At 35.3% G+C, this 25,868-nt stretch overlaps 1 protein-coding gene across 1 annotated transcript in view; it reads right to left on the minus strand.

The window, feature by feature from the left end:
* The window catches only part of Trhde (thyrotropin releasing hormone degrading enzyme), a 360,650-nt gene that overhangs the window by 168,792 nt on the left and 165,990 nt on the right, over positions 1-25,868 (minus strand). Inside the window, exons 4-5 of the mRNA XM_005330424.5 lie at positions 14,990-15,144; positions 12,076-12,189 (exon numbers count right to left, since the gene is read on the minus strand). Coding sequence (XP_005330481.4) covers positions 12,076-12,189; positions 14,990-15,144 — 269 coding nt within the window. The remainder of the gene's footprint in view (positions 1-12,075; positions 12,190-14,989; positions 15,145-25,868) is intronic.

Below are 25,868 nucleotides of genomic sequence, written 5' to 3' on the forward strand. Positions count from 1 at the left end.
ATATTAAGTAATTTTTGGGTCCAATGAAATTAATCAAGAGTTGTTGAAAAATAGCATATTTTGGACCTGTGCAGGACCCAGGCCCACAGTAGGCCCGGGTCCATCCCACCACCCGCTGAAACCCACCTGAGCTCAGGCTCTGGCACAGGACTGCATCTTCAGACCAGCAGACTACCACAGGACTTCAGGCCTGGCCGGTATCCACCCACACCTACATATGTGGGACCCAGGCCCAAGGTAGGTCCAAGTTCGCCATTCACCCGCACCTGGGAGCCCAAGCCTAACCCAGTTCCATCTTGGGACACTGCAGACATTGCCATAGCCTTCCCCATGCAGTAGACCCAGTAGACCCTATTTTTTTTTTAAGCAGACAGGGCCTAGAAGCAACTGCACCTCAGAGAAGGCATCCCAAAGACAGTGTAAGGCCTACCCTTTCAGCCCCATCTCTGTAAGACATTGCATCCATCTTGGGGCACCTCCACTATTATCTCTAGTTTCCTCAGCTATTGTCACCAGCACCATTAGTTGCAGTAGCATACATTGGGGGAAACCAGCAGGATCTGGAAGCCCAACATCAAGGTGAGGTACAGACAATCTGCATGGGTACTACAAGAATATAGGGTAGAAACTGTAATATCTCAGATCCACACTGCAAGACACATAGACAACATGAAAAAACAAGGGAGTAAGTGCCCCAAGCAAACCAGGACACTGTAGTAACAGAACCCATGGACAGTGAAGGTGATAAAATATCAGAGAAGGAGTTCAAAAGGTTCATAATTAAAATGACCTGTGAATTAAAGAATGACCTAAATGAGCAAATACAGGCAAAACTGATCACTCTAACAAAGAGATAAGAGCAAAATACAGGTAGCAAAAGATTACTTCAAGAAAGAGACTCCAAAACAAAACCACTCAGAAACCCTTAAAATTAAGGAAACAATCAATCAAATAAAAAATTCAATAGAAAGCATAACCAACAGACTAGATTACTTGAAAAAAGAAAGAATATTAGATAATGAAGACAAAATATACAATCTGGAGAATAAAGTTGACCACACATTGAAGATAGTAAGAAACAATGAACAGAATATCCAAGAATTATGGGACAGCATCAAAAGACCAAATCTAAGAGTTATTGAGATAGAGGAAGGCACAAGTTTCAAAACAAAGGAATGCACAATCTCTTCAATGGGATAATATCAGAAAATTTCCCAAGCATAAAGAATAAATTGGAAAACCAAATACAAGAGGCTTAAAGGACACCAAACGTATAAAATTACAATAGATCTACACCAAGGCACATTATAATGAAAATGCCTAGCATACAGAATAAAGATAGAATCTTAAAAGCAGCAAGAGAGAGGAATCAGATCACTTATAGAAGGAGACTAATTCATATCTCAGTAGATTTTTCAACTCAGACCCTCAAGGCCAGGAGATCATGGAACAACATATACCAAGCTCTGAAAGAAAAGGGATGCCAACCAAGAATCTTATATCCAGCAAAATTAAACTTTAGATTTGATGATGAAATAAAAATGTTCCATGATAAACAAAAGTAAAAGAATTTACAACTAGAAAGCCAACACAACAGAATATCCTCAGCAAAATATTCCATGCAGAGGAAATAAAATATAATGATGAAAATCAGCAGAGGGAGGTATTACACTAAAGAAAAAAATAATCAGAGGAGAAACCAAGTCATGTTAAATACCCAAAATAAACAAAAATGGCTGGGAATACAAATAATGTCTCAATAATAATCCTGAATGTTAATGGCCTAAACTCACTAGTCAAAAGACATAGACTAGCAGATTGGATAAAAAAAAAAAAAAGACCCAACAATATGTTACCTCCATGAAACTCGTCTCATATGAAAAGACATCCACAGACTAAAGGTGAAAGGTTGGGAAAATTCATACCACTCACATGGAATGTGGAAGCAAGCAGGGGTTTCCATCCTCATATCAAATAAAGTAGATATCCAGCTAAAGTTAATCAAAAGGGATAAAGAAGGATACTAGATACTGCTCAAGGGAACCATAGACCAACAAGACATAACAACTATAAATATATATGCCCTAAACAATGCAGCATTTATGTTCATCATACAAACTCTTCACAAGTTCAAGAGTCAAATAGACCAAAACACAATAATTTTGAGTGACTTTAACACAACTCTTCCACCACTGGATAGATCTTCTAAACAAAAGCTGAACAAAGAAACTATAGAACTCAATAAATTAGACTTAACGGACATATATAGAATATTTCATCCTTCAATGAGTGAATACACTTTCTTCTGAGCAGAACATGAATCCTTCTCTAAAATATATTATGCCACAAAGCAACTCTTAGCAAATATAAAAAATAGAGATACTACCCTGCATTCTATAAGATCATAATGGAATAAAATTAGAAATCAATGATAAAACAAGAAATAAAAGCTACTCCAACACCTGGAGACTAAATATTATGCTACTGAATGAACAACTGGTTGCAGAAGACATCAAGAAGGAGATTAATAATTCTTAGAGGTGAATGAGAACACAGACACAACATATCGAAATCTCTGGGACACTATGAAGGCAATTGTAAGGAAAGTTCATTGCATGGAATTCATTCCTTAAAAGAAGAAGTAGTGAACAAATAAATGACTTAATATTACATCTCAAAGTCCTAGAAAAAGAAAAACAAATCCACACCAAAATCACTAGAAAATAGGAAATAATTAAAATCAGAGTTAAAAATCAATGAAATTGAAATAAAAGAAACAACTGAAAAAACTGACAAAACAAAAGTTGGTTCTTTGAAAAAAAATAAATAAAATTGACAGACCCTTATCTATGCTAACAAAGAGAAGGAGAGAGAAAACTCAAATTATTAACATATGTGATGAAAAAAGAAATATCACAAGAGACATTGCAGAAATAAAGAAGTAATTAAAAAATATTTTGAAAACTTGTACTCCAATAAAATAGAAAATATCAAAGGCATTGAAAATTTCTAGAGTCATCTGATTTGCCCAAATTCAATCAGGATGATATCACAATTTAAACAGATCAATTTCAAGTGACGAAATAGAAGATGCCATCAGAAGCCTACCAACCAAGAAAAGCCCAGGAGCAGATGGATACACAGCTGAGTTCTACAAGACCTTTAAAGAAGAACTAATGCCAATACTCTTCAATTTATTTCAGAAAATAGAAAAAGAGGGAGCACATCCAAACACATTTTATGAGGCCAATATCATCCTGATTCCAAAACCAGGCAAAGACACATCAAAAAAGAAAAAAGAAAAGGAAAAAAGAAAGGAAACTTCAGACCAATATCTCTAATGAACACAGATGCAAAAATTCTCAATAAAATTCTGACAAATCAAATACAAAAACATAATACACCATGATCAAATACAAAAACATAATACACCATGATAATACACCATGATCAAGTAGGGTTTATCCCAGGGATGCAACATATGGAAATCAATAAATGTAATTTATCACATGAATAGACTTAAAGATAAGAATCATATTATCATCTCAATAGAAGCAGAAAAAGCATTCAACAAAAAACAGCACCCATACATGCTCAAAAAATTAGAAAAATTAAGGATAACAGGAACATATCTCAACATTGTAAAAGCTATTTATATAAGCCCCAGGCCAACATCATTCTAAATGGAGAACAATTGAAAGCATGATTCTCTCTAAAATCTGGAACAAGACAGGGATGCACTCTTTCACCACTTCTATTTAATCACTTTTTGAGATACTGGCAAGAGTAATTAGAGAGACAAAAGAAATTAGGTAAAGAAGAACTCAAATTAGCACTATTTGCCAATGTTATGATTCTAAACTTAGAAGACCCAAAAAATTCCACCAGAAAACTTATAGAACTAGTAAATGAATTCAGAAAAGCAGCAGGATACAAAATCAACACCCATAAATCAAAGGCATTCCTGTATATCAGTAACAAATCCTCTGAAAGGGAAACAAGAAAAACTACCCCATTTAAAATAGCATAAAAAATACTTGATAATCAACTTAACAAAAGAGGTGAAAGACCTGTACAATGAAAATTACAGAATGCTAAAGAAAGAAAACCTTAGAAGATGGAACGATCTACCTTATTCTTGGATAGGCAGAATTAATATTATTAAAATGACCATACTACCAAAAGCACTATACAGATTTAATGCAATTCCAATCAAAATTCCAATTACATTCCTCATAGAAATAGAAAAAGCAGTCATGAAATTCATCTGGAAAAATAAAAGACCCAGAATAGTAAAGCAATCCTTAGGAAGAAGAGTGAAGCAGGTAGCATCACTATACCAGACCTTAAACTATACTACAGAGCAATAGTAACAAAAACAGCATGGTATTGGCACCAATGGTACAGAATAGAGGACACAGAGACTAACCCACAAGATCACAATTATATTAGACAGAGGTGCCAAAAACATTCACTGGACAAAAGATAGCATCTTCAACAAATGGTGCTAGAAAAACTGGAAATCCATATGCAACAAAATGAAATTAAACCCCTTTCTCTCACCACGCACAAAACTTAACTTAAAACTTATCAAGCACCTAGGAATTAAGCCAGAGAGTCCATGTCTAATAGAAGAAAAAGTAGGTCCTAGTCTTCATCATTTGGGATTAGGCCCCAACTTCCTTAATAAGACTCCTATAGTTCAAGAATTAAAACCAAGAATCAATAAATGGGATGGAATCAAATTAAAAAGTATCTTCTCAGCAAAAGAAATAATCTGTGAGCTGAACAGAGAGCCTACATCTTGGGAACAAATTTTTACCCCTCACACATCAGATACAGCACTAATATCTAGAATATATAAAGAACTCAAAAATCTTAACACCCAAAAAACAAATAACCCCATCAATAAATGGGCCAAGGAACTGAACAGACACACCTCAGAAGGAGATATATAACGAATCAACAAACATGAAAAATGTTCAACATCTCTAGCAATTAGAGAAATGTAAATCAAAACTACTCTAAGATTTCATCTCACTCCAGACAGAGTGGCAGCTATTAAGAATACAAATAACAATAAATGTTGGTAAGGATGTGGGGGGAAAGGCACACTCATACATTGCTAATAGTACTGCAAATTGGTGCATCCAATATGGAAAGCAGTATGGAGGATCCTTGGAGAACCGGGAATGGAGCCACCATTTGACCCAGCTATCCCACTCCTTGGTCTATACCCCAAAGGACTTTAAAACAGCATAATACAGGGATACAGCCATATCAATGTTTATAGCAGCACAATTCACTATAGCTAAACTGTGGAACCAACCTAGATACCCTTCAGTAGAAGAGTGGATAAAGAAAAGGTGAGATAGATTATATATATATATATATATACACACACACACACAAACACACACACACACACACATACACACACACACACATACATGCATACACAATGGAATATTATTCAGCATTAAAAGAGAATAAATCATGGCATTTCTAGGTAAATGGATGAAGCTGGAGAATATAATGCTAAGTAAAATTAGCCAATCCTAAAAAAACAAATGCCACATGAATTTTCTGATTTAAGGATGCTTATCCATAATATGCTGAGGAGGTGGATAATGGGTGGATTAAATGAACTCTAGATAGGACAAAAGGGAAAAGGGAGGGGGCATAGGGGTAGTAAATATAGTGGAATGTGATGGTCAACATTACCCTAAGTACATGTAAGAAATACATCATTACCCTAAGTACAAATGAAGGAAGTGACTCTACTTCGTGTACAACCAGAGATATGAAAAATCTGTGAGGTGAGCAGAGAGCCTACATCCTGGGAGCAAATTTTTACTCTTCACACATCAGATAGAACACTAATTTCTAGGGTATATAAAGAACTCAAAAGGCTAAGCACCCAAAAAACAAATAACCCAATCAATAAATAGGCCAAGGATCTGAACAGACACTTCTCTGAAGAGGATATACAATCAATTAACAAATATATATAAAAAAATGTTCATCATCTCTAGCAATTAGAGAAATGCAAATCAAAACTACTCTAAGATATCATCTCACTCTAGTCAGAATTGCAGCTATTATGAAGACAAATAACAATAACTGTTGGTGAGGATATGGGATAAAAAGTACACTTGTACATTGCTGGTGGGACTGCAAATTGGTACAGCCAATACAGAAAGCAGTATGGGGATTCCTTGGAAATCTGAGAATGGAAATACCATTTGACCCAGCTATCCCTCTCCTCGAACTATAAGCAAAGGACTTACAAACAGCATACTACAGGGACACAGCCACATCAATGTTTATAGCAGCATAATTCACAATAGCTAAACTGTGGAGCCCACCTAGATGCCCTTCAGTGGATGAATGGATAAAAATAACAATGGAATACACAATGTAATTTTAATCACCAATAAAAGATAATAAAATCATGGCATTTGCAGGTAAATGGATGGTGTTGGAGAAGATAATGCTAAGTGAAGTTAGCCAATCCCAAAGAAACAAATGCCAAGTGTTTTCTCTGATATAAGGAGGATGCCTCATAGTGGGGTAGGGAGGGAGAGCATGGGAGGAATAGATAAATTCTAGATAGGGAAGAGGGGTGGGAAGGAAAGGGAGGGGGCAGAAGATTTGCAAGGATGGTGGAATGTGATGGACATCATTATCCAAAGTACATGTATGAAGACACGAATTGGGTGTCAACATACTTTATATAAAAACAGAGAGAGAGATGAAAAATTATATGTGTAATAAAAATTGTAATGCATTCCACTGTCATTTTTAAAAATCAAAAGAGGGCTAGGGATGTGGCTCAAGCGGTAGCGCGCCATGCCTGGCATGCGTGCGGCCCGGGTTCGATCCTCAGCACCACATACCAACAAAGATGTTGTGTCCGCCGAGAACTAAAAAATAAATATTAAAAAAAAATTCTCTCTCTCTCTCTCTCTCTCTCTCTCTCTCTCTCTCTCTCTCTCTCCCCCCCCTCTCTTTAAAAAAAAAATCAAAAGAAACAAAAAATTCTGCTCTATATGTGTAATATGAATTGTAACGCAAGAAAAATTCTGCTCTATATGTGTAATATGAATTGCAATGCATTCTGTTATCATATACAACAAATCAAAATTTTTAAAAATAATTAATTAATTAATTTTTAAAAAAACAAATAACCCAATCAACAAATGGGCTAAGGAACTGAACATACATTTCAAAGAAGAAATACAATTGGTCAACAAATACATGGAAAAAATGTTCAACATCTCTAGCAATTTGAGAAATGCAAATTGAATCTACACTGAGATTTTATTTCACTCCAGCCAGGATGGCAATTATTAAGAATACAAGTAACATAAATGTTGGTAAGGATGTGGGGGAAAGGTACACTCATACATTGTCGGTGGGACTGCAAATTGGTCTAACCACTATGGAAAGCAGTATGGAGATTACTCAGAAAACTTGGAATGGATCAACCATTTGACCCAGTTAACGCACTCCTTGGTTTACACCCAAAGGACTTAAAATCAGCATATTACAGTGATGCAGTCACATCAATACTTACAGAAGCTCAATTCACAATAGCTAAACTATGAAACCAATCTAGCTACCTTTCATCAGATGAATGGATAAAAAATGTGGTATATACACATGATGGAATATTACTCAGTCATAAAGAATAATGAAATTATGGCATTTGCAGGTAAATTGATGGAACTGGAGAATATCATGCTAAGTCAAATAAGTGAATACCCCCCCAAAAAATGCTGAATGTTTTCTCTGATATGTGGATGCTAATTTACAATAAATGGGGGCTTAGGGAAGAATAGAAGCACTTTGGATTAGACTAAGGGAAATGAAGGGAGGTAAGGGAGCGGGAATAGGAACAGGAAAAATAGCATAATAAATTGGACATTACTACCCTATGTGCATATTTGACTGTATGACCAATGTAATTCTACATCATGTACAACCAGAAGAATGAGAAGTTGCACTCCATATATGAATAACATGTCGAAATACATTCTGCTATCATGTATAACTACTTAGGACAAATAGAAAAAGAACTTTAGATCATTAAAAAAAAAAGAATAGCATGTTGTCAGTCACTCCTTTTATCACTTTTAAGGAAACATAATAAGATTTAATAGAACTCCCATTAGTAGCATACTGGAACTTGATTCATTGAATAATGTTGCTGCTAACAGTCAACTTTAACAAAATAACATCAAGCAAGAAGACAAGTAGCCCCCCCATGAATGGTGCCCTTAACCTGAAACCAAGAAAGCTGTTTCTAATGATACTGATGTTTGATGAATGAGATATCATCTAGGGCTTATGTCCCTACCAAATACATAAAAATTGACTTGGTGAGACTGAATCTAGACACAAAGCTTACAGAACTTATTTTGTAACCTATATATATCATATAATTCTAGAGTGTTAAATGGATCTCTGGGGTTGGAAACATTAGAGCAACTATACATAAAATAAGTGCCCCTTTCTAATAGAGTACTCAGTGTCCAGGGCCATAATGCCTTCTCACAGGTTTCAAACTCCTCACAAAAATCATCGGAGCTTACTAAGTCAGTATAATTGTCCTATTTTTTCAAATGGTAAGGATGAATTAGATGAAATGGCTTTCTTAGAATCTAACTTTCTTATCTCTAATCCATTCCCCTGACCTTACATCATACTACCTAAAAAGACCCATATTTACAAAATTGTAAACTTCATTAGTTTTCTGGGGTAAAAATGTTACCACAAAAAAATTGTATTCCATGTAGTATTCTTAATGTAAAAACTGATTACTCCTGTATCAAAGACTGGCTCCAAAAACACCCAGGCACAAATGTACAGCAAACTAGGATTTTACTAACAGTTAAGAAAGGCGAGTAGCTCAGCCTAAATCAGACCAGGAGCTTCCTAAAAATGTCATGTAATTCTGGTCTTCTTTATGGCTGTTCCATGAGAAGTACATTGTCATAGTAATCTCCCTAGCAAATTGAAACTATATTTCAATGCTTGAGCCCGGTGTCTAAAAATGATAAAAGCACTGTTTTAGAGATTAGAGGCAAAGGAGGTCAGCTCCTTGAATTTCTTTACTCCTGACATGAGCCTGACTTCTGGTTTTTCTATTTTAGGTTCAGCTTCAGCGAAGCCCAGGCCACGCACTACAACCTGCAAGAAGCTTCTGTGCATATCACACACGTGTGAGTTGCTGCTGACACAGCAATCACCCTTGCTCTATTGAATGTCTTTCACTCTTAAGCTGATTCCATTATGAAAAACAGTGCTGGCACAGCCTCATGGTCATATAACAATCCTCTCTTATTTAGGTGGCTAACACTCTTAGAGTTTATTTACAAAGAAGACACTAATGATATATGAAGGGCAATTGGTTGATGGAGTTTTTTTTTTATTATAGGTTTTAGTATAATGAGACATTCCACAAACTAAGTAAAGGAAGTTGCTGCAAATCAAAAGCTATCAAAGGTCAGAAAGTATTTGTGATCTTTGCCATCCAAACATAGACACTACAGCAACACTTATTTCTTTTTACTATTAATTGTCTAGCTAAATGTGATGGAGTCTGTTCTCAATTTATTTGATAGTGTGAACCTTCTGTGTCACTCTAAGTATGCCATCATTAATAATTATTATATATGGATTTAGAGTAAATAAAATCATATCTTAATCACCAACAAGGTTTATTTTAAAGGGCAAAAATCTTACATTATTGTACTCTGTTTATTTTCCAGTATCTTTTGCAAAATCTCTAGAAATCCTACATTTACAATTAAACTGAAAAAAAAATGATGGAAACAGCAACAAAATTATTCAAAGACAAAATCCAGGATAAAGACATTAAAACTGAGGATATATGGCCGTGCTTAAAACCATCAAAAGCTGTCAGTTTTTAGTCCATATATAATTCTGAAGATTACTTTTTAATATTAGATACATCTTTCCTAATGATTAATAGAAAATATATTTTATCACAAGTAGTGGAAGGAGCAAAAATGAGTTAACAAGTTTGTCTATATTTATAACATATTTGTAATAAGATTTTTTAATATTGAGATATTATGAAATTATAAACCATTAATAATCCACAACATGATAGAAATTAAATGAAAACTTTAAGGTTGGTTCAAAATCATCTAAAAATCAAAGACAATGTTGAAAATGTTTTAGGAATATCAAACATTTAAGTTTTAAAGTTTCACATCAATTGAAGAATACTTGAAATAATATTGCATGGTATTAATGGGATTTTTCAAAGTTCTTTTAAGACATTTTTATTAATGTCAATGCCATAATAAAACACTTCAAGTTAAATTTTTTAAAATCACATCCTATATCCATCCATCCATATGTACAAAATATGTTCATACAATCATGCTGTTGTTGGCAAAACTACAAGTACATAATTAAAATATATTGACACACTATTACCATTGTAACATTTCCTCTGTAAAATAGTTCACATTTTTTATTCTGCAGCTGTTAGCTGAATTTATAGCAGAGTGCTATATGATGACTAACAGATGACTTCATGTTTCATTTTGGTTTTTATATTCTTCAAATCCTACTTGGAATGGTGATGATTAAATAATTATCCATTGTTACTAATTCAGAACATCAAAAGAGAACAATATAAAAATATATGAACACACAGAAGCAACCTAACCACTGATGGAGGAATGGATAAAGAAACATGGTATATACATTTTTAAAAAATAAGAAAATCTTGCCATTAATGACAACATGGATGAACCTTGAGGACATGACCTTGTGCGAAATGCAATAAGCCAGATATGGAAGGATGGACATTTACAAAATCTCACTTATATAAAGAGGCTAAGATCTTCCAATTGATGGAATGGGAGAATATAATGATGATTACCAAAAGCTGGAGGAAGGGGAAACAAGAAGTATTAAACAAAGTGTACAAAGTTTCAGTTGTGCAACATGAATAAATCCCAGAGATCTGTTGAACAGCATAGGACCTATAGCCAGCAATACTGTACTGTGCACTTAACAATTTGATAAGAAGGTAGATCTTATGTCAAATGTTCTTATCACAAAATGAAGATCATAGTAATAAAGAGAGTGGGAGAAATTTTAAAGGTAATGATTATATTTATGGCATAGCTTGTGACGGATGATGTTTCACGGCTACAAAATTATCTCCAGATTAATCAAGTTGTATACATTAAATATGTGCAACTTTTATCTCAAAAAAGTAGTTTAAAATTCCATGCTAAGTCACAGGTGAAACTTGAGCTTCTGAAAATTAAATGTGGATGCACTGCAATTTTTACTTAATTTAATGCTTTCACTTAAATTTAAAATTTGAATTCTAAAACAATATATAATAGCATAGATCATTTATTGATTAATGAAAGCTTACAAAAAGTGAAAAACTAACATAAAAAGACATTAAAACCACATCTTCCCTCCACTTTTTCTTCCTGGATGTCTTAAAACATCATAATTTCAGCCACTACAAACCCAACTGCAGGTTTAGATGTCCATATACTGTCCTAGAGCATACATATAATGCATACAACTCTTCATAAACTTAGTAAACTCTTATTATTTAATCCTAAAATACATATATACACAAAAATAATTCATCAATTTTTTGTTAATTTATGTGTTTCTTCTCTTGGAAGAAATCATAAGATTGCAACTTTCTATGTATTGAAATATCCTGTTATGTTTAAAATATTACTTATTAATTACTGTTGACTTCTCTATTTTGAGGATAATTTGTCTTCATTATAAAAATACTACAATCTAAAATATTTCCACTTACATAAATTGTAACATTTTGAAATCAATCTATAACAAGTCAGGCTCTATTTAGTTTCTAATGAATAAAAGATAGCTGTTTTCTAATACTAACATTTAAATTTTTGTTAGTTTTTCTTTATCGGATAGCTAGATGACAGATGATGCTTTGCATTCACCTCTAATGATAATATGAGCCTAATGTGGCACCAGATCAACTGTCTCTGGAGGTTCCAGATGATTAGAGAAAAGTGTGCTTACCATGTTCCAGCCAGGGTAGAGGTAGTCTGTACCCACAAATTCAAAGTAGTGAGCAAAACCTTCCTTCAGCCACACGTCTTCCCACCACACAGGAGTCACGAGGTCACCAAACCACTGCAGTAACAAAATGAATGGGCATCAGGAAAAAAAAATCATATCTATCTGGAAATGACTTTATCTAAAACTAAATGTATTAAACTATGATTATTATAACTGGAAGTCATTCCCCAATTGATTTAGTGATCTTAAAATGTGTTGTGGCAAGACTGTATTGATTGATTAAACTACTTGGGCAACGCTAATGTTTTATAAATGCATTCAGAGAAGAATAGAAAAGAATGATCAGGGAACATGACAAGAATATTTAACTTGGAGAAAAAAGGAGTGAGGAGAAAAACACTGATGAAGGCTGTCTTCAAATGTGTGAAGGCCTATCATGTAGAAGAAAATTTTGTTTCTTGTGGCCCTACAAGGGAAAAACTAGAAGTAATGAGTAGAAATTAGGATTGGTAAATGGCTGCTGAAAATGCAGACAGCCCTCTGACTGAAATGACCCAATATACAAAATACTGCCTTCAGAGGTAGTAAGTGACTCATCACAGGAGGTATGAAAGCAACGCCCTCTAGTGGCAGAGGCAATTCAAAGAAGACACTGGCCAGCTGATCCAACTAAAGGCCGTGATGGTCCTCCACGCCTGATACTCCATGCTTCCAAGATAATGGAGGGCAGGGCCCAAAACTCTAGGATCCCTTCATGAAAAATAAGTTTAAAAACTTTCATCGGTGTTTTGACTAAATTATGATGCATTGCTCTGAAACCCGTGCTTCATTAGGACCTGTTAAGGAATATTTTTCTTCATTAATAAAAAAAATAAAAGTACATTATATGCTGGGAGCTATCCTAGAGACTTGAGATTCAGTGATAAAAAGTTAAATAATTCCTTTCTCGTGCAGCTAAAAATTTATCGTGAAAGCAGGAAGATGAAGTGACACACACACTAAAAAGACAAAGTAATGAACAACACAATTTCAGAAGTTAATAAAGTGTTTCAGGATGGAAAAGGGAGTGCTTTAGATTGTGAAAGCAAAAAGAATGTTAGTGGTTGACATCTAAACTTAGACTTTAATGACAAGAAAGGGACAGCAATGAGAAAGCCCTGGGTAAGAGGATTCCAGGCAGACACAAATCACCTTTGGTGTGAAGACCCTACTTAGGAATGAGCTATTTCAGAAACAGGAGGACCCATGAGGCTGGAATATAGCAAAAATGAGGAGGAGGGAAGCCTGGAAAAGCCTTAAAAGGCAGACAAGTACCAGATCATGAACAGCTTCAAAAGCCACAGTAGAGAACTTGGTGACTAAGGGTCTTAATATTGATACTCAAGTATCAGTTCATCCAGGAACCTCTAAGTGAATACAAATAAAAGACAGCTTTGAATATGTTGATGACCATAAAACACATTTTAAACTATTTTATTCTTTATCAAAAATGCATGTTTCTCTTTTAAATGATCAACTTGTCTTCAAAATCAGTACAACAAATAAGTAGAGAGGGAGGGTAACATAGAAATTATTGTGACAATGACTAAAAATATGGTGCTTTTTCCTAGCTTCTGGTCCCTTTCCTCGTGGTAAGTAGTCTACCATGACTACTAATATAGGAAAGCAACTCACAATCTGAAACACATGAGATCTAGTTCCCTGAACAATAATAATATTATCAATGTGCTTTCATGCCAACAGAACTATCTGTCTAACTTGCCATTTACACAGCTATTCAAAATGCAAACCCCTTTGCCTCAAAGAGTTGTAAGTTTAGATGAAACTAACAGAAGAGGAGTCCCAGTTATACCTGTAATGAATCCCTTGTAATTTCTGAGCTAAGGAACACATGTCTGACCCTGACCGGGCCAGTATGACAGATACAAACATCTTACAGGTTCACTGCAAAAGGCTGACATTTAGGTAAATGGTCATGCAGCCTGGGCCAATTTATCATTAAGTGGCAATTCATTTATTGGCATTTAACTGTTCACCTTTTTTTCACTGAAAGCATTTTACACATCACTCTTTCCTCAGCTTTGCTAATTTTTAAAAAGGTTTGGGTTTATAATATGTTGAAGTCATACTGTACCACAATGAGACTTCTGGTGTTTGAAGTTAAAAACTCTCCGTAGTTACTGGTAACCAGAACAAATATTGCTTTACTATTGTAAAAACATCTATTTTCAGTAATTCTTCTTCACTAAAATTAAGATTCAGATAAGCATGCAAAATTCTAATACCTTCCCCCCATTGTAAGAAAGTGCGTAAAATCAAAATGAAATTAATTTTATCTTCGCTTCGCTACAAAGTTGGCTAATTTACATATGAATTTCTAAACATGCCAAGAAAAAAAAATATCAATCATTTGAGAACAAAGAGTCTACGGCTGAGTTAGTGAAAGACTTCCTAAGAGTCTGTGTGATGGGAAAAGGGGAATAACAAATTGATTTCAGCGAAAGCAAATTTTGACACATACACAAAACTCAGCTTCATCTTGCAACAATGCAATAAATCATTGCTATCCCTACACTTACCATATATACATACTAATAATCACAAGAAAATAAAGCAAGGTTGGTGAGAAAGCCACCAGATGGATGCTCCAAAAGGGCAGCTGCTAGGTGGCTCTGGTAGCTCACATTTCACTAAACTGAAAGACATTTGCTTACTCAATATGACCAGTGTACTTATTTTTGTTTGTGTGGTCATCTGAGAAAAATAGATGCATCTTCCAGAAAACACTACCTGGTGCTTCATATAAGACTTAATTAGTAGGAAAATAATTTGGCTCCTGACCTAGGTATCTGAAATCATTCTACATTCCCAATAGTTGGCACATTATACTTACACCTGATCCTTTTTCTCATACCTGGTGACATATCTCATGCACAATGACCATGGTGACATCCAGCAAATAAGAAATAGATGAAACACTGGGATCCAGTAGTATTCTTTGTTCCACAAAAATACTTAGTCCCCAGTTCTCCATAGCAGCATACGGATGCTTAGGCACAGCTAAAAGATCTAGAAATAGAATAAAACAATTCCAAAAGCTTTAGGCTTTAGCAAAGATATCAAATTCTAAATTTCATATTCTAAAAAAAAAATTCCGGAAATCCTAATGAGAAAGAATACTTGCTCTCTTGAAGATTTTTTTTGGGGGGAGGGGTAAATTAAACCACCTGCCATTTCTACCTGACAGCAGAAATATAGGCTATCACTATAAATGCTGGTCATATCCATTCATCACAGTTCATTTTCTGGCCCGGCACTATAGGTGGCTGGAAGTATCGGCACCATTATTGATGGGCTCATCCTAATAAGTTTCAGAAAGTCAAGGAAACCAAATGCAGCAGGAATCCACAGAGTCCAAGGCATTGTGGCTTCTAAAGAAAATATATTCAGCTCAATGCAGTAAATGCCACACTCTTACTTGTCCCTCAATATTTGCCAAGACAAAACATTTTGTATTAGTTTTAAAATGTGGAATCATTTTTCTAATTGTTTAAGTGCTACTATATATTTTTTTTTCATTTCTGTTAAAAATAAAGTGTTGCATGTAAATTTAGTGTATAGGGACAGCTGCTATAGTGGATGGAGTAGTGAAAGGACTACAGAGGGGACCCAAGGGCTTTAGTCTGGCCCTGCCACCATTAACCAAATAGGAGACATCAGTAAATCACTTAATTTCTCAAGACCACAATTCCCTCACCTATAAAATAAGGTTATTGGCCTTATCTCTAAAATGCCTTCCAGCTCGAAAAATCTATGATTAGACGATTCTAAAATCAGGCTTTATTTTAAAAGGTCGCGGAGGTATTATCAACTTTTGGTTATGGTGACACAAAAAGTTCTGACTTTGATGTACTCCCTCTGCTCCAGATACACAGAAATGATAAATAAAATATTTAAAAAGAAAGCTGAAAAACATCTCCAGGCTTAAAAATAAACCTCTCCATGGACAAGAAACGGTACAGAAATGTAAAGTGGTGATTGCATGTGAAGCCACAGGCCTGCTGGGTTCTGGCTCCAGAAGCAGGCAATGGCAGCTGGGAATTGGCTCCAGCAGGGCTCAGTAGAGCCAAGAGGACCAAAGCCAAGCTGAATGCTTGATGCCAGGGGTTGAGGCAGGGCATACATGCTCATGGAAAGAGACTGAAAATAGCCGGTGATCATTGCTTCCTGGGAAAGCCAGCAAGTAGCAGGGTCAGGATTCGAATCCAGCATCCTGGCTCCTGCACCTGGGCCCTTCATCATAATGCCAAAGTGTCCAATGTCTCTGTCTCAGAATTTCTACATCCCAATCATAAACCCTGGAGTGATGCTGTAGGATGCTACAGAAAAACTGTATAAAATTGTTCAGTGTATTATTGTTTGTAAAAGTGAAAAGAGAAAAGTAAATGCCTCTCAAAAAGGTAATGAATAAAGAAACTGTCAAAGAGTTACACAAAGAAATACTATGCAACAATCAAAATAAGTGATCTCTCCCCAAAATTCTAACTCTACAGGGAACAACAGACAATCAGAGAAACATAACATTGGGGAAGAAGAAAGGCATAAATGACCCACACAAGCAGAATAATATCATATATTTAGAATCTCACACAGGAACACACACCCACACAGATAGTAATGGTAAAATATGCACACATAGAGAATAAAGACAAATTCAGGATCACAATTGCTTCAGGGAATAAAGGACAAAAAAATGGATGAGAGATAATGACACAAGGAATTTAGTGTTGATGTCTATACTATTAATGTTTTAAAAAAAGAGTTTATTACACGGATATTGATATCTTATTATTGATTCTCTTATATATGCTTTAAATAGTCATAATATATAAAAGAAATAATATTCAACAGTTAATATAATTAATTTTATATGGTTAATTTTCATTTATTTCTGACTTCAACAAATCTCTTCTCTGTATGGGTGATGCTCTTAAGTCTGAAATATATATATATATATATATATATATATATTAAAATAAGTTGAATATGTTCCCTGTATTCTAGTATGTTTTAGACTAAGAAAGAAGGCATAGCAAGTTTAATACATAAGGGAAAATAATTAAAGTAAAAAGTACTAGTAGGGAGAAAAATCAAGCCTGACTGGGAAGATTTTTGAAAAAGATGGTATTTGAATTGGATTTCAAAAGATAAACAGGATTTCGATAGGCAGATACAGGTAATCACTACACTCAGATATACAACAAACACCAACTGAGCCTGTCTGCACACTGGAGGCACTGTTTTGGGTATGTCCTTCAACACCTTGCTCCCTGCTCTCAAGATGCTTATGTTCATGTGCAGGTATGTGGAGGAGGGCAATTCACATGCAATAAATGAATGAAAGAAATTTAGTAAGGAACAAATACTACCAAAAATACATGAGTAAGGTAATGATTGGTGGAATGGGTGGCTGCAGCATGGTCAAGGCAGATCTTCTGGGAGGTTATCACATTTCTCCCAATATGAGAATGAGCATGGAAGCCAGCTTGTTTGAAGATCTGTGCAACTGTATTCTAAGACAGGTGCACAATAAATACCATGGCCCTAAGGTAGAAATAAAAGATGCTGGAAAAACAGAAAGGGAGGACCTAGATCACAGAACTGGGACAAACTGCAGGTTCAGAACAAGTAAATATTCTTCTACTGTAGATTTTTAACATAAGACCTTGCCCGAATAGGAATGATCTAGTCAAAAGAGCCACCTGTTACAGTTTGGGTATAAGGTGTTCCCCAGAAGCTCATGTGTGAGACAATACAAAAAGGTTCAGAGGGGAAATGATTGGGTTGTAAGAGTCTCAACCCAATCAGTGAATTAAATCACCTGATGGGGATTAACTGAGTGGTAACTGAAGAGGTAGGGTGTGCCTGGAGGAGGTGGGAATTGGCAGTGTGGCTTTGGGGTATATATTTGTTTCTGACAAATGGAGACCTCTCTCTCTGCTTTCTGATCATTATGTGAGCTGCTTCTCTCAGACATACTCTTCAGCCATGATGTTCAGCCTCACCTTGAGCCCCAAGCAATGGGGTCGGCTCTCTATGGATTTTGACCTCAGAAACTGTGAGTCCTTAAATAAACTTTTCCTCCTCTACAGTTGTTCTGGTTAGGTCTTTAAGTCACAGCAGTGAAAAAGCTGACTAAAACACTGAGTTTACACTGTGTCCAACTTTGCCTGTCACCAGTAGAGAGCAAGAGCAGTAGCAAGCCTGGTGTCATTTACCTGTAGGAACAAACGGATTTATGGTCAGTTCTTCAGAAGCAAGCCTCACAAAGCAAAGGCCACTGTGCTTTATAGACCTTCATGAGCCAAGAGCAGTCAGTCCCTAATACTAAAGGAGCAGATGAAGCCAAATTCCAGGAAGTAGATTGGCTCAAATGGCATGGATGGAAGACTCCTAATCATATGAGTTCAGGAGTTTGCAATAAAAAGGAAGGTAAACTTTGGGGGCAGTTTTCAGACAATAAAAACCTGACTAGGCACATAAAAGTCAGTATAGTGAAGAGAAAGTTACAGTTTATGCTACAGTCAACAGGCACGGAAGACCTAAGCAAGCAACTGGTTATACATTGGTCTCTAGGGGTGGAAGGCACAGAAGTCAGGGCTAGGCAACAAGGTTACAGACACTTCAGCAAGTAGACCCAGACTCTGACAAAGTCGTCGATGAACGGAATACAACACAGAAGAATCAGTAATAAGGCGCTGCTTCTTGATCAGGCTTTATAAAAGATGTAAGAAACCATATTTACAGATGGCAGAGGGAGGGGAAAAAAGAGAAACTAAAACCACTTAGATTGTGCTACCACACATGTAATAACCTTGTAACACTATACTGGAGGAATTTTCTCAAATAACTATGGAGAGGCACTTAATTGTACCTCTATATTTTTCAGGACTTAAGGAATCTCATAGGAAAGTTTTACAATTTAAGAGCAAGTATATGTCCACACAAGGACTTGCACACAAATGTTCATAACTGTTCAATTTCCAGTGGGTAAATACTGGGAATAACCCAAATGTCTGTCAGTAGGCAAACAGATAAAGGAAGATATATCCATACAACAAAATGCTATTCATTAACAATGAAGAATAAGCCACAGATACCAGCTACAACATAGGTGAATCTCAAAATAGTTAATGTTACACTGAGTTTAAAATTTTTTTATAATTATATACTGTATGATTGATGTGATTTACATAAAATTCCAGAAATTCAAACTAATCTATAATGTCAGAAAGCAGATCAGTGGTTCTCTGGAGAAAAGATGGGAGGAATTTACAACAGAGCAATAGGAAACTTTTAGGAGTGAGGGATTGTGTTCATGATGGTGATGATTTCATATGTGTATATGGATACTATAGCTTATCAAGATACACTTTAACTATGAGCAGTTTATTGTATATTACTAATCTCAATGAAGCTGTTTTTTAAGAAAACTGGACTAGTAACTGAAACATTGTTCTTTTGCTTATTTGAAGCAGATAACATTTATTCACAGTGAATTAAATTATTTTAATTTTTGCAAAAATAAATTAGTGAGACTATATCCATTAAAATGTGCACTCAAAACTCTTTAATATGCCTTGAAAACAGAAAACTCAAATGTTTCCGAATCTAGTTTACTTAGAAATTCAAAGAAAATCCTAAATAAAATTATGCATAGTGATCTACTTCCAATTAACCACTGCAGTCTCTAAAACTAGAGATAGGACAGAGAATTCATATAATATTAGTGGATGTGATAACATAAGTTAACATAAAAATCTGACACTCTCTATTTGCACCCCTCCTCTCAGCCCTCAACACACTGCAGTGTGCCTACCACCTCAACCCTATGTTTAAAAACCTCTAAAAAACTGAACTCACAAAATCTCAAGAATATTCCTTAGTTCTTATCTGTGGTGGCATTTCTGAGAATTGTCATATTGTTGACTAGTGTATATGATAACAGGATATCTGTGTTTTTAATCACTTCTCAGATTAGCACTTCTTGTTTTGTTTATATTGCTTTGTTTTACATTCTTGTCATTGTCTGGACTTTTGAAAATCAAAGTTCCCAGAATTTTCACCTGTGGTTTCTGTACTTTTTTTTTAATTTCACTGTTATGGTTTAAATGTGTCTCATCCAAAATTAACTTTAAAAATCTCCATTGTGGTAGTATTAAAAAGGTGGGTCTTTTGGGAAGTGATTAAGTCATGAAGTCTGAAACCTCATGACTGGATTGTTGCTTTGTAGAAGGACTTAGGTGAGTTTGTCCCTTCTGTCCCTTCTGCCATGTGAGAACACAGAATCTTCCCCATGGAGGATGCAGCAACAGGTGCCATCTTAGAAGCAGAGAACAGCCCTCACCAAACACCCAGCCTGTCAGCACTTCATCTTGGATTTCATAGCCTCAAGGACTGTGAGAAATAAATTTCTATTTGTAAAGACACAGCTGATGTTCCAAAACAAATCTCCAAATAAATGAATCATTTGCCTCTTGATAATAAATCAGACTAAATACAGCTTTCAACTAGCTTGCCTACAATGACAAGCCAAGCAGGTGTCTACCTGTGACCAGAAGCCTTCCAAAGAAGGGCCTTTGGTTCTACAGTTCGGTTCAACAATTCCACAATTTTGCTCTTTGCCACGTAAAGGGCTCTGCTGCTCCTTAAATCACCTCCCTACCTGTAGGCTAGTTTTCACTTCGGTGTATTCCCTTCAGATTCACAGATAGATTCTGAACTCTTTGCTCTAGTCTTCCCACCTGAATCCATCTCCTTCTCAGGCCCTCAGCTTCTGATCCAACTCTTCTGTATTGTACCTCATTTTTAAATTCCTTCAAATTTCACCTTTAGTACTATCTTCCACTCTACACCTTAGCAGCATCTTAATCACAATCCAAGGTATTTTTTTCTGAGTGCTGCCCAAGCCTTCTTGGCAGAAGGTAGCAGATATATGGTTCACAGGCTCAAGGCTTTGATTCTATACTCTCTGGAATTCAAACACTAACTGGTTACAGGACCTTGAGCCAATTTTTCAGGCTCCCTCAGCTTTATTTTTCTCATTGATAAAATGGGGATTTTAAGGGTACTTGATCGACTTACAATTTGCACTGAAGATTAAATGTTAGACCATGTAAAACCCTTAGTCCTAAGCAGAAAGCAGTTAAATCAACATTATCAGTATTTGGCATCTTTTCTTCTTATCCCCATCTCAGGGAACTGAATGCATCACAGGCCTGAGCTGAAAGAGGAAGAAGAGTCTTGTTTTTGAATAAAGATGTTTGGCTAATATGTCACATTAGAGAAGTTCATTTCTGAATTGAAATATTGTGATTTAAAGCAACATGAGAACTAAGAATGAGCCAAAACCATCAAAAGGCATGCCCTAATTATAATTTGGGACACTCCATAAAATTTAAAGGCATAGCAAAAAATCAAAAACTTGAATTGTGATTATGCCATGATGATCACTTGCACAAGACACCATTTACATATAGACTTGTACAGAACATATCTGCATTTATGCTTTAAGTATAAAAATGAAACTCTTGTCCTGGAAGTTTAACATGTATGTCTGGTAAAAATACGAACTGCATTTGAAATAGTAATATCAATAAGATAACATTCACAGAAGTCACCTATTATTGATATTTATAACATGAGAAAAACCATCCTTTTTATTTCTTTCAAGTCCACTTGACAAACAAAAATTTAAACTTTGCTATTCTTGGAAACATTCCAACCAAATCTAAGGGTGAGTCAAATATAAGGGCAAGCTTTAAGACAAAATATATTTTCCTCTTATTTAAGCATCCTTCATTAAAAAAAAAAAAGATGATCTTCAGCTGCACATTTTGACCTGTAATAGAACTTTCATTAGCACTACTCATATTCATAAGTTTGGCTTTTTAGTTCTCAAACTTTAGCATTCTCCTGAATTAGCATTAGGTCATAATATGCAGGCAATGTTTTTGCTAATCCTCCTGCCACACACTCAAAAGATTTTTTTTTTGTTACTGCAATCACTTTTCCTCAACACTTACTGATTGCTGCCAATTGCAAAGGAGGAACACTTTTCATGTATTGCTTGATTTCCTTTTTCCATGAAAAAGAATTTCTGTGCCAAAGGACCAATCCCTATGCACAGAGCACATTTGTCAGTTTCTCACCCATTTAATTAAAATTATTCCTACTTTAATTTCCATAATAATATTATGCATTTTTTTAGTTGTGCATCTAGTATATTCAAAACTCATGGTCTTTGCTTTAATGGATATGATTAATCCCGAACACAGGAAATACCAAATGAGTGCATCCACATCAGTGGGTAACAGACCAAGTTTAATAGCTCTTGTTATGTAACAGAGATTTTCCATTATCCAACAGAAGACAGATTAAACTTACAGGGTTGCTCTCTGTTAAGGTTCCAATTACAATGTATTTCCATTTATTCCAAAAATAATTACTCACTACTTAATATTGGCCAGGCTGATCAGGGCACTGGACACTTCAACCTGAAACAGTAAAGACATCTTCCCTTCAAACTCTCATAGAGCTTAAAAATCAATTGGAGGTATAAATAAGTTTAAAAGCACTAATACTATAGACACATACAAAGACTGTTGGATGATAGTTCATATGCTCTGATGAGTGCATGGTACAGAGATTAAGAACATGAAATCCATTCTGCTACTTAATGGAGCATGCTACCAATTCTCTGCCCTTCATTTTCCTCACCTGCAAAATAGAGATGAATATAATTGCAGCTATTTCACATTCTTTCTATAATGACTATATTTGGAAGACAATTCTTAACAGTCTCTCACATTTCTGTACATTCTACCAGCAAACCCTGACTTGTTTTTTGTTTTTGTGGTTGTTGTTCTACACTATCTTCTTAAGGACATTTTCATAGGAAAAACAGAGATAGTGTCCTCTCTGGAGGAAAAAGTAGGCATACCTACCATCACTTACAGAATAAATGGATTCCTGAGGCTTAAGACTACTCAGCTGTGTAATGTATATAATCCATCACATGTTCAGATATCACTTGGATCTCTTTGCCTAACTCTTGGGAACTGAGACTCAGGAAAACTGGCACATAAAAAGATGATACTCTGGCTACTACTGTAGCCAGAACAATAAAATCTTTTGTTTCTAATCCAGGAGCTTCATGTCTTCTGCCAGCATTCATGAAATGATGGCAAGCTAATTTGTTAAGATTGCAGATAGGCTACAGTAAAAATCCCAGACTCTTCAAGTTCTTAATTATATGAATTAACACATGGTAGGTAGGTGCTTAGAAAGGTACCTAGTAAGTTCTCAATAACTATTAACCATTATGGTAGACTGAAAAATAGTCCCCCCAAAGATGTTCAGATCCTCATTCCTGGAACCTGTTAATATATTAGATTACTTGATCAAAGAGAATTAAGGTTACAAATAGAATTCAGGCTGCTAGTTAGCTGACCTTTGATGGGAGGAATATCCTGGATTACCCAGGCAAAAAGACCATAATCACAAAGGCCCTGAAAAGTGAAAGCAGAAAAAATAAAAAAGGTCCATGTTTGAGTGATGCACCTTGAAAAAGGTCCTACCAGACATTGCTGGCTTTAAAGGTGGAAGGGGGCCATGAACCAAGAAATGCAAGCAGTCTCTCGAAACTGCAATAGTAAAGAAATTTAGAGGTTATCTCCCTAAAGCCTCCAGTCAGAGCAGTGTCAGTCTTGTAACCTATAGAACTGTAAGAAAAGTAAATCTGTATTGTTTTAAGCTACTCAGTATGTGCTAATTTGTTACAGCGTCAATAGGAAACTACAATTTGCACTATCAGCATTACCATTCTCAGAAAACAATTACAACAATACATTTAATAAAGGTCAAGTGAATGTGGTCTTTCTCTCCAAATTATTTTACTGGATTCATCCTTCTTGTGATGATATGTTACCTTGTATCTGGAGATGATACACAATGATTGATAGGAACTGAGGTGAATGACACAGGTATTGTGATGTAGTGTTAGACTCCCATGAGAGGGTTATTTAAACTGTGACACCATGCTATGGTACTGCAGCAGTTGATCTGATAACCCAGGAGGCTAACAAGAAACTAATGGGTGGGTACCATATACAGTATGAATACAGCATGGAGTTTCATACACTACTCAGAATGGCATGCGATTTAAAACTTATGGACTCTATATCTGGAATTTTCCATTTACATTTTCAGTGTATGGTTGACAATGGGTAACTGAAACTACAGGAAGTAAAACCACATATACGAGAGGACTACTATACTCTATTAAGGGCTCTCATTAATGAGTTCTTTAGTGCATGTCAGTTGCTGTAGTGGGACCATTCTATAGCATAAAACTCAGGAGTCTTGTTTTAAAGGTCTGAGAAAACTGGGAGTTATTTTAGAGGTTTAGATATCTCTTTGACACTCTTTAATTGACAGGTTCACATTTCCAGCAGAAGAGGGTATGAAATAGTTTCATTTATGAATGAGAATTCTTAACTCTTGAAATGTCAGTAAACATATTTCCAAATTCATATGCACTTTTTGATAGTCTGAATACAAAGTGGTAATGCTAAAGGAGATTATTCATGTAGACTTGGTAAAGTGGAAAGAAGGATGTGTGCATTGTGCCTTAAGGCCAGTTCCTCTTAGCATAAACTTACCATAACAGTAGAACACATAATATTCAATAAAAATAAACATAATTCAAAGGAACTAATGTTGGGTTCTTAGTCTAAAACTGTATGGCATTAATTTTAAACAAAATCAAATATTTGTTGAAGTCCCTAAGAGGAAAATCGCTAACACACAGTAGTTATTGTTGATTTTTTTTATCACACCTTGTTGCAGTATGAAGTATTACCTAATATAAACTGGCATCTAAACAATGGATGGATTTTCAGAGCACTAGTGATATAAATAGCAGGTATGAAATTCACTGTGAATTTTAAAGGTTCCTAGGGAAATCTCTGAGAGTATTTGGGGTAATGAAGGCAGAGGGGGGGGGGAAGAAAATAAAGTTAAAAAACACTGCAATTATAGAAATAGGAAACATGATGACATTGTGTCCACCAAATTTTGACACTATCACAAAGCTAACTTGCCCTTAAATGAATTAAAATATAATATTATCAATTTAATTCTTAGCCTATATAGTTCTAAAGAACTTCACATTTTTATAACCCAAACTTATAGATTTACCATTTGGAATAAGTCAAGTCACTCAATGTCATGAGGAAAAATGAATGTCATGTCCTATTCAGGCTGAATTATGTATCATCTGGGAGGTATTGATCAAAATAAGAACATGTCTTTCATTACTGAAGGAAACTGATGCTTTGTTATAAATATCTTCTTGAGAGCATAAAGCAACTGCCTTTTCCAAATTTTTCCACAGAAGAGTTTCTCAGAGTTTCTATTCAGTGCTTTTTTTTGTCAAAACCCATTACTAGAATCCCAAATATTCCCTAGTTCAATTTACATTAGATCAAGAAATGAAATATAGAAAGAACAAATAATAAGACAGAGATTGAACTGAACCCTTTACCTCTCCATGCTCCAGTATCTAATGTGCATTGCTAAGTTATACTCCTAAAGTGTATTTTATATGAAGGAAAACATTTTGTACCCATAAAGGGGAAATGCTGAAAAGAATGAAATTTTTTTTTGTACCCATCATAAAAATGTGGCTCCTAATGTAAACTCTCAGGGAATTGACATGATGGAAAATTGCC

The sequence above is a fragment of the Ictidomys tridecemlineatus genome, chromosome 6, assembly GCF_052094955.1.
Source record: "Ictidomys tridecemlineatus isolate mIctTri1 chromosome 6, mIctTri1.hap1, whole genome shotgun sequence".
NCBI lineage: Eukaryota > Metazoa > Chordata > Mammalia > Rodentia > Sciuridae > Ictidomys > Ictidomys tridecemlineatus.